The sequence below is a fragment of the Dufourea novaeangliae genome, unplaced genomic scaffold (genome assembly GCF_001272555.1).
Source record: "Dufourea novaeangliae isolate 0120121106 unplaced genomic scaffold, ASM127255v1 scaffold281, whole genome shotgun sequence".
In the NCBI taxonomy this organism is placed as follows: domain Eukaryota; kingdom Metazoa; phylum Arthropoda; class Insecta; order Hymenoptera; family Halictidae; genus Dufourea; species Dufourea novaeangliae.
The window spans coordinates 372,361-383,591 of record NW_015374162.1 but is presented as its reverse complement, the minus strand read 5'-3'; the positions used below and the strand labels follow the sequence as shown (position 1 = coordinate 383,591).

At 36.0% G+C, this 11,231-nt stretch overlaps 1 protein-coding gene across 1 annotated transcript in view; it reads left to right on the top strand.

Annotated features, from left to right (window-relative positions):
• The first annotated feature begins 3,361 nt into the window (after positions 1-3,361).
• LOC107192011 (helix-loop-helix protein 11) overlaps positions 3,362-11,231 on the top strand; it is a 354,240-nt gene continuing 346,370 nt past the window's right edge. Inside the window, exon 1 of the mRNA XM_015581186.1 lies at positions 3,362-4,211. Coding sequence (XP_015436672.1) covers positions 4,129-4,211 — 83 coding nt within the window. The 5' untranslated portion in view covers positions 3,362-4,128. The remainder of the gene's footprint in view (positions 4,212-11,231) is intronic.

Genomic DNA, 11,231 nt, shown 5'->3' with positions numbered 1-11,231 from the left:
GGTACACGTCTGTACATAATTAAAAAAAAAAGAATGGTTAACTTCTGAACTTGTAAATATAGCATTTAGCACAATATTAGGTTTAGTTAATTTTTCTGAAACAAAATGAAGAGAACGTTACTACAATGTACAAGAGAGGTAACCGTAAGAAAGTGGTTGATGCATTTGTATATCAAATATTGTATCTGTATCTAGCTTTATACTCCTTACAGTGAATCAAACCAGTCGAACAGTGTCTAAGACTAATTTGTCTAAAACTGTTTAAATACTATTTTTAGTATGATGGAGTAACGTGGTTACTCTTCTTATTTATTCAATATTTTGGAATCTCAGTGGGTACTAATTTAGTTTGGTACCTCAGATTTTTTAGCAATTAGTTAATGAAACGTTGGAAGTAGAAGGTTCAATTAGTCAGCTATACTCTATTGCATCAATCATATCAACATTTTAATTTCTTTTTGTACAATGAAATATTTCATTTTTTTACACTGACATGCAGAGTTCCATATGAATAATTTAAGAGGTTTCTGATGAAAGGAAAGGTAGCAACGATTTCTTAATCTATTAGTGTGTACAAATTGGGAGGCATTATAGATAGTATTACAGTAATAACCTTACAAATGGTGTTTGCGTTTTGCTTTAGGTACATTAATCACGTAACTGTGAGTACACAAAGAAAATTACAATATCAGTGTTATAATTGAAACAGATTATAAAAAATTTCTACGTGTTAGTTGAATGAGTTTTAGATTTAAAATGGAATAACGTCCAATGTAAAATTCAATTACAGAAATTTCATTTGTTTTTAATGAAACAAAACTTATAAAGCATGCGTTTTTTTAAGGAATTTTTTCTGTTCAACTCTGAGCCCTAACAATTGTATGAGATATAGAAATCTTATTGAATGATATTTGTATTGACCTGATTCTCTACATAAATCACTGAATACTTCTTTAAGTGATATAACTTCATATTTGAAGTTCTTTTTAAAAGCAAATGTAACAAATAGCCAAGTGATTGGCCACACAGTTATTTTATGTCAAATTACTAACAAGAATGATTTGTGATTTCATACTTATATACGTATGATTCCGTGCTCGTCTTAAACGGACCGCTGAAAAGTCAACCGAAAAATAAAATCTATATTGTTAACCCTTTGAGTGTTTCGTCCATACTTCGCACAGGTAACTCGAGATGTTTAAAATAAACAGTTGATTGTACAAGAGGTTCAGAAGGAACAATACATTGTAACGTAACGAGTAAATACATCAAAGGTCTGAACACGAATGCAGTCTTACATCATTGCATCTTGTTTATGTACTCAGTAAGTCTTGGACCGTCAACAAATCGAAAGGATAGTTTTATTTCTTTAGAGTATTTTATTTAAAAACATATTCATACAAGAGTTGTATCCATTATTACCAAAATGAATACTGTATTGTCTAGTGTTGAATACGACAATTGCTTTAAAGTGTATCATACAAAGAGCATTTATTAAAAATTAGGAGATAAAAAATTAAAACATACGCGTAAATTATATAATTCCATATTGTTGACAACAGCTACAAGCTATTTAAATCATTAAAAAATGCACATTTTTTCCCCATTTAATTATTTTAGTAAACACTCAAAGGGTTAACTTTATGAATCTAAAATCTGGATTTGAAAATAATCATTTCCCAGATTAATGAATAATGAAGACAGACATTCATGTTAATTTCATTTGTGTAACTTCATAGTTATTCTTTTTAAGCGATAATTATATGACTTTCATTTTTTTTTAATGATGTAACATATGATTAATGTAAACAAATTCTACAAACAGTAACTATTAATACTGTCTCCAAATATTATTTTTAGCCTGTCATTATATTAAAATCAACAAAATGCTACCGTCGTGCCGTTAATGATCGACAACAGTATTTATCGATAACGCTAAGTTTAAAGGGAAAAACGTATCAGTTTACTCTCTTTTATTTGTAAGTTCGTCACTCACATATTTCCTTTATAAAAGTAAAGACAGGATGATTAAAAAAATAAATGTTTTTTCATATATATTGTAAAAATTGCAAATAATGATGGAAGTACATACATTGTTTATATTAAATAATCTGAGTGTTTATGTTGAGTTGCCGTTCCGTTACTTTTACCGAGTACTGAAACTAACCGATGGATGGCGTCGGTGGCAAGATTTTTCAGTATCTATCGATTTATTCTTAAATGATAAAAGATATTTAAAAGCCTTTCATAAAAACATTTTCTTGTCAGTACCAATAAGACGAAAAAATTTGAACTGAAAAAATCAACTACTAGCTGAGGTACCCATTTAAGTTCCAATTATTTAACAATTATTTCATGAAAAATTCATAGCAAATGCTCATTGTTAAGTACTGATACGCGCTATACATAATAAGATTTTATTATTTTCCTGTAATTATAATATAAAAAGGGTATACATATCATAAAGCTAGATTATTATAGAATATGCGATTTCAGAACGAAAATAACGCATTAAGATCGTTCGAAGTCATAAAAACGAAAGTAGCAATTATAAATGCTTTATTTTAAATGAACTATATACTGCTCGAAGAATGAATTCGATGGAACGAGCAATTAAAGAAACAAGTGAATTTAATTCGAATTTTACTTTGCTTCATCTATATTGTGTACACATTTTTCTACCATTCATCTCGCGACGCATTTGTCTAGAAATATATAAGACAGAACACTTAGGATGTTTTATACGTGCGGGGAAGAAATTTTTATTGTCAACTTTCGGATCGTGTAACACTGCGCGCAGGGCTGGTGAAGGACCAGGATAGAAGTATTACATGTGTGGTAACCGCGCAGTCATGGATATACAGATGATCAGAACGTTGTGTGCGTGGGTTTAACTCGCGCAGGTGGGGGAAGTGGGGGAGACTAGCGTATTCTATAGGCGGGGCCTCTGCCAGCTGGCAGATGTTTCCCGCGCGGCCGCACCATTCCTCTAGCGTAAACCTACGCGACGTGAAAGTAGTCCCTACTAACGCGTTAAATATTTCTAACAATAGCTCGCCGAGGAGATAGCTAGGTGCACTAGTGATTCGGTGCAAAGCAACGGTCGGCCTGAGCGCAACTACCTGCAGAAAAGTGCGGAAACTCGATGTGAAAGCTAAGATGAACTGGTGTGGGATTGGTCCAAAGAGAGTCGCTGTCCAGGGCAGAGTATTGCGTAGCCTTCACCCTAACCGCGTCCACTAAACTTCTCACGCGTGCCTTGAAAATGGTTTTTGATCGTATAACAACGTAAATCTTCGTGCACGTTCACGATCGTGTATCCGCGAGTATTGCCGTCGTTGTATTTCTTTCCTCTGTGCGCGAGTGCTATTTCCATCGACAGTGTGCCGGATGATAACGTGTAGTATATTCCGCCATGTGATAGTTTCGATCGTGTGTGGACGTAGAACAATGTTCCGCGTTACAACGAAATTCATCGCACGATTCGTTTGAAATGTATAATTTTCCGCGACATTCAACTAACCAACCACCGTTTTTTATTAATAATAATTTCTGTGAAATTAAAGAATACATGAGGAATTGTGTCATTCGTGTAAGTGTACATCGAAGTTAACAGTTGCATCGATCGGGTATATGCGAGAAACCGAAAGTACGTTACGTATTGTAGACACGCAATCGATAATAAATTATGGTCAATGTGAGACATAATTGATGACCAAAAATTAAGCAAGAGTGAAGGATATTGCGTGTACAAAATACGAAGAAAGGGGCACTGGTTGAACCTTAGATCGTGACGATCCTGAAGCCGGCGGCGGAGTGATTCGTGGTGCGTTGTGGGGGCCCTCAGCTGTTTCCCGCCAAAGATCGCCATTACAAAACGCGTTCGGGCGTTGTGTGTTCGCCGCGCGGAGTGGCTGTCCCGTGGACGAATCTCAGTGCGTGCCACCGCGATAGAAAAAAAAATTAATTACGAGTTCCGGAGTTTCCGCGTCGCAAAGGGCGTGAAGTGTGCGCGTTGTTTTTCGGTGGAGTGTGCGAGAAGCCCGTCGTCTTGTTCGCTTTCGCGACGACGGCTGCTGAGACGTGGAATCGCGCGGCGCAATTCTTAGTGCTACGGACCAACGAGATATGTCAGTGTTTGGTGGTGAGGATCGAATTCTGCTTGAGGAAATTGTTGAAGCCACTGAGGAACAGGGAACAAGTTTGTGCGGGTAAGTGTTTGCCATGTATAAACGGTTTCACAAATTGAACGCGAAACTTCAATGTGGTTACGAATACGCGTATAGACCACATGTATCGAGACGGAAAACCCGTACACGAGTCACATATGCGTTGTGTGCGTATACGTCAGCACATAATGTACAGAATAGCATGATTTGCCACACCAACACGTCATTTCTGGGTTTAAATAGATACATAATACAGTTTAACGCCATCCTCGCATACGCTTACCGCCGAGGTGATACGAATTTATCGGCAAACGAAGGCATGCTCGTCCCTCTTATCGAGTTATGCCGATTGCGAGTGTATCAACGTCCATCACCTCCTCTTCCTCCTCGTCGTCGCTACCGCCTTCGTTACCGCCGCCACTGTCGTTGTAGTCGTCCTTAGTTGTGTGGTCGTGTCGTCATGGTGGGTCGTTATCGTTACGTGGTGGTCATGTCGTTGTTTTCGTTGTTTTCTTCGTTGTTTCTGTCAGTTTTGTTGTCGTCGTCGATGACATCGACGTTGCCGTGGCATTGGCAAATCTCGGTTAATCGTGACATAAAACGTAAAACGTGTGCATAATACAAACAAAATCTATTTAGTTGTGCTTCCTCGATAACCAGCTGTCGTGAAGCCGGCCGGCCGGCTCGCTGGCTGCCCGGCCGGCACAATAGCCTTCGCCTTTCACATGATGCAATTACGCGATATTCTCTCGTCTATGTCGATTTAAATTTCGATTACTTCGATTTTTATATCATATCGTTCCGTTGCAGTTTCTCTTTTTTTCACGACCGAGGGAAACTCGTACATCGAAGTCAGTTGAAATCGTAACCACCATGCGTTCACGCCCAAACAAGCATGGCGCGGGAGTGTAGCTTGGCAGAATATATCTTGCGAATAGTAAATAGTAAATAGCTTATTTTCTCACCATTCTTTTTCCTTGCAATTAAAGTAAGATATTACTGCTTGTATAAAGCATAAAACATAAAAAGTAGTATATTACTTCGATTTTGCAAAATTCTTTTGCTGTTATTTCATTTTATTTTACACTTACTGAATGTACTTCGTTCCATTTTTGGAACTAAGAGGAATTTGATAATTTTATTTAGTATCGAAAGGATAATTTTTCGAAAAAAAGTTTACTATTTTTCATAAATTTTATGTACTTCTACCGAAGTTTCGGGTATCTAGATATGTATCACTAATTATTAAGTTTCTATTCAATTATTTGCGGAATATAAATCGATTGCATAAAAATTAAATATGGTACTATATGTACATAATTTACATTTATTACATGAACTATTACTGTTGAATCTAGTATTGTATTAGTTATGTAATTTTTGAAATAATTAGTAAGCTTTTACGTTTTTTTGAAAAGAATTGAAGCTTTTAATTACACATTAGCATTCTTGGGTGGTGTCTTAGCTATTCAGTATTTCTCAAACAACACACATGACTCGAGTAGTCTTACACATTGTACAAGAATAAAATAAAGGACATTTTATAAGAATAATATAAGAGGAAAATAAATCAAAATGTCCAATAAGTGCGCGCGAACGTGTGAATTGAGGTGAGACACCGACTCTAATTTCTGCGGGGGTATTAACTGTAAAAATGTTTCTTGACTTTTTTTTTTAACATTGTAACTTTTTTGGTAGTCCTGTTTTCAGTAGGTCTTCGAATAACGCGGGCTAGAACAACGTGGATTTTTTTCTTAAAAACTTTCGGAATCAACCGCGTACCTATTTGAGGGGGTTCAGGAAGAACAAGAGCATAGGTGACATTCATAAATCATAAATTATGATAGTCACAGCAATTAGACGCCTATCGAAAAAAAAAGACGGAGTAGACCCTCTCAACTCGCTGTTGCAACATGTAATACGCTTGGTGTAACAATTCGAATGAAAATAACGTTTTCTTTTCTTTAACTAATACAGGGATCCATTAGACCAGAATATATGTATTATTTTCATTTGGGTACAAATGGGGTGTAACGTGTTACAATATAATTACATTTAACTTCGTTGCAACATTCAATCTTACACAACTTCTTTCGAAGGTTTGTTAAGTTTGTACAATGAAGTCTTGAGTATTCATTGTAGAATGTATTATTTTCAGTCTGTACATTGTCATCATTTACAAATGCTTAGCTATTAAAAATTTTAGTTTACATAAAAATAACTAGTATGTAGTTTTACGGAGGGTCGAGTGGACTACAGAAAATATTTGGAAAAACTTCTGTCTTCATTAATTTCTATAGTAATGTAACACAAATTTTGACTTTTTCACTAACCACATTTAAATAATAGGTATGTAGTTCGACAGTGCAACATCAAAACAAGTGAAAAATAAAGTGGTCTTTGTATTGATGTGAATACCATTTATTAAATGATAATAATTTATTTGGAATGGCATTAATAGCAAACCACGAATTTTTTCCGATATCTAATAAATATAATAGTTGTATTGACCGAATGTTTGAAAAGTTGACGATGATGATCGTTTGAAACCAGTATGTACAAGCATGGAAGAAATATTACCTTACAAATATTAAGATGTTCGATATATTAATGAAAATTTACTTAATGAAATGAACGATGAAAAAAATATATCGACAACAATTTTGTCTGGATGAAATTAGTAAAATTATTGATCAGTGTGGTCCGAATTCGTTTATGATTCGGTTCGTGGCTTTATATTTTCGGATACAACAATTTCCACGGTAAATTATATCGCGTTTGAAATAAATCATACCGGTTTTCTGCGAGGACTCCGGCGGTAAATGGTCGCTCGACTGGGCATCCGTGGTCGCGATTAATCGTTTCTCGGAATGTTATCGTGTGTTGTCTAAACAGGTTTGGAATGTATGTACGGTACTCGAGCGTTTGTACATATCTCTCGGCTCCGTACACTCGTTTCCTTCATTTCCCTCTCGACGCCGTGTCGGTGTGTATCACGGCCACGATACAATCGAAATCACTCGGAGAGAAAAACACACGTCGGGGCCTCTGTAATACCTTCAAGTGCAAACTCTTGTACTCTCCAATGTTGTCCAAATACATATTATCTCCTACGGTTTTAAATAATACAATATACAGCCAGCCCTCGAACAACGCGGCTCTGGTTACGTGCAGATTTTTTTGTTAAAAAATTTTGGAGCCATCCGCGTGCTTATTTGGAGGGAGAGGGGGGGGTGAGAAAAAACGAGAGCACAGGTGATATCCATGACAGCCATAAATTACGGTAGTCACGTCAGTGAGACGTATATCGAAGCAAAAAAAGGTAATTAATTATTGAAACTCCTTTATCCGTCACGTAAAATATTTGTCTGAATCTAATGAGTTATTTCAGACAACTTCTTTTTTAGAGTACGATCCGTTCGACAAGGTAACCAATTGTTCTTCTTGTAACGAAAATTCACAACTCGATGTATTAATTGGGCCAAATGGATTTCGTATATAATTTCGCGAGACACTTGTAAAGCTGCGTACTCACCAAGCGAGCGAGCACGAGCAAGCGAATACGTCTTTCTGTTAATGTACCGACACGAATCGGATCATTCAGCGATACACACCAAACGAGCACTGAGTGAGAATGCTCGCTTGCTTCTGTTCGCTCGTGCTCGCTCGCTTGGTGAGTTCGCGGTTTAACAAGTTATGAAACACCAGTGAATCGAGGAACATCAGTTAAGAACCATTCATTTAAACTTTTAACTCACAATTATAGTAATTTCTCGCACCTCAATACAGAAGCACTATTGAATATGTATAAAAACGATCCGATGCAATTTTCTCTGCAATAAACGTACGTAAGATCTGAATTGTATTAATGTAAGTGTTATGATATGATTAATTAAGAGATTCTATTGTAATTCTATATTAATGAACAGAAAAGTGAAATATCATTGAAAGGTGTAGTACAAGCACAAACGATGAATTAACTGGCCTTCCTGTATAGTGTATATGTAATAGGTAAAAAAAAAGTGAAATTTCCGTATAGATCCAAAGCCTACAATCGAATACGATCATTATGATCCCACCACACTGGTCAAAGATGAAATGTTAAAATTATGACGTGGTAGGGGAAAAGGACGGGTCACAGTCGTTATCTCGCCACACGGATTTCGCTTAGTTCGGCCAACTATACGTGAGCAGTTTCAGCTCTCTCCGTTTGGGAGCCGTTTCTTCTTTTCCCTTTCGGCTTCTTTTCCGACGTGCATGGTTTTTCGAATCGTCGTCTCCTGTAGCTTCCGTTTACATTGTTTTAGCGAGCGGTGCGGAGCGAGGGGATTTTCAGTCGGTGACAGGTCCGCGAGCACGAGCTAGCCTGGCGAAAAAAAAGAGAAGGAAACAAAAGGACAAGGAAAGTGAGTTCCTTTGTATACGGCCGAGTGACCGACAAGACCGGGGTATACAACTATGCGCGTTACGTAAAGCCACGTTTGTTGCACAATAATGGATTTCTATAAATAACTCGACGCATGCCGCTTCGCCACGACTCCTTGTTTACGTACGCTCATCACCTCTCCATTACCTTCACTTGCATAGAGTTTCGATCTAACATCTATTATAATGTGTGGTCCTACGATACACTAATCAGGTACAGATCGTTCAATACCTCTGAATGAATCCTGGTAATAGTAGAGTTGTGATCACGTGAACGTTCAGCTGACCCACTGGGTTTTATTTGTATGTATTTGCCCATTGCACAAGTATAACTCGGTGAATCGAATTCTTTATCATTCCCTTGCATTCTGTCGTCGATACCGTTTATAAAATGTGACGCTGGTTCACAGAGCGGTCGTGAAACACATCCCCAAAAACAGAAAAATCGATTTTGTTTCCACATGAGCCTTAAGTCAGGCGGTCAATAGCGACCGTACAATGACTGCCTATGAACGTCGAACTACATAGTATCGTAGTACAATAATAGTTTTCTATGTAAGATCTCAAAATTTACATACACTTTTCATATGAATATTATCCAAAGATTCTCAATTGGATTGAGGTCCTGGCTTTCAGATGGCAGCAAATACAGTCGGTCCTCGAATAACGCAGTCTAGAACAACGCGGTTCCAGTTATACGCGGATTTTTCTTACAAAATTTCGGAGTCAATCGCGTGCTTATATGAGGGGGTTGAGAAAGAAAATGAGAGTATATAGAAAGAAAAAATACGATAGAGAATATCTTACCTAGCTGTTGCAACATGTAACACGTTTAGTGTAACAATTCGGCGAAAATAACAATTTTCTTTTCCTTAACTTCTTTTATTGTAAGAATACAGTAATAACACATGCAAGTAATACAAAATAAGGCTTCCGGTTAATAGTAACCTATTATACTTAAGTTTTTGGAGAGTTTAAAATTTTACGCAGATTTTCAACTGCATGCAGTGTCGGCGTCCTAATTACCGCGTTGTTCAAGGGTCGACTGTACATTGTTTAAAACGAAAAATCGCGGATTGTGATGCTGTTTCTATCAGCGCATCTCCACAGATGGACATCACTCCGAGTATTTGTAACATAGAACCTAAGTTCTCATACCATCCTAAGTTTAACTTCAGAATTTCATTATTTTGTCAATGTTCATGTTCACTTCAAGGTCATAAGTTAAGACATATTTGAATGCACCTTAACACGTGCTACGTAATGTACCTAATAAAGTAAGTATATACATGCTGTGTGTCAAAAAAATACCGACGACTTCAAAATAAATTCGAAAAAAGTTTCTCGTATCATTAAGAATGAAGGAGACAGTTAGGTATTATGTCTTAGGCGGGGCACCTTTATGTAGGTATATGTAGAATAGAGAAACAAATTGAAGTAAATTCTATTCATATAAATAGATCTTTTTTATAACTTCATATCACAGGTATGTACTCGCTGGTAAATAAAAACAATGTAAACTATAGTTTAAAAAAGTGTATGCAGTATATTCAAATTCAGTACAATGAAATGTTTATGTAAAGGAAAGCAGGTTCAATCAATACGATGTGTATGAATCGTGTCTCTCATTATGGAAGATAAACACTATACATAATTATAAATAATTGTTACATGTTATGTACAATATTATTTATCAGAAAACATCAACATAGTTTATAATACTGACAAATAATACATTGACAAGGTTCAGACATAATTGTTACTATTCTGTTATAAAGTACCGTTCTAATTTATGAAATCTATTTTTAAATTTATAAACTATGATTAAACAAAATGAACAAACTCTTGCTGACAAAACATTATTCGAGGCGTGAGAAGGTTGAAAAATTGTTCGATCGTCGAATAACAATATCCTGATATATTACTTTATTTTGCACTAATACAACATACTTATGACGCATAGTTTCAGTACAGTAAAACCTGTTTTTGTGCGGTCCTTTTTTATACGATTTTATTTTTATGCGATTTGTTTTGTGCGATTTTATTTTTGTGCGATTTTTTTTGTGCGATTTTTTTTTATGCGGTATATGAATTTCAACGGCGTTGGCATTACTGTAATGTTTTCTATCAGTGTACATATAAATATACACTTCAAGACGCTCTGTTCAGTTGGTTTAAACAGTTTCTCGACAATGTACATTCAATTGTATTTCGCATATGTATTTTCGGTCGACGCGCTAGCAGCATACGCTTTGTATTCCGAGTTTTATCCACGACTCACGTGATTAAGGATTCATTTTATAGTGAGATTAAAGGTAAATAAATTAATTACTTTTGTTTCTATTTGTATATAGTTTTTATGATTTTCATTTTATTTTTAAACATATGTACTCCCTTAACCCTTTTAGTGCCGGGCGAAATAGAGGTGCCTATGCAAGAAAAACCGGCCGAATTTCACAGTTTTACAAGGGTTCGGGAAAATGCTTATAAAAACCAAACGAGAAACGATATTTACATGATTCAAAAAGCTGCGTATTATAGATGAAATACAGAACTAAACAATGACACTAGTTTTTTTTGTACTCATTTGAGAATTATAGAAAAAACAAAGGTATATATGTTTATAAATGAAGTAAA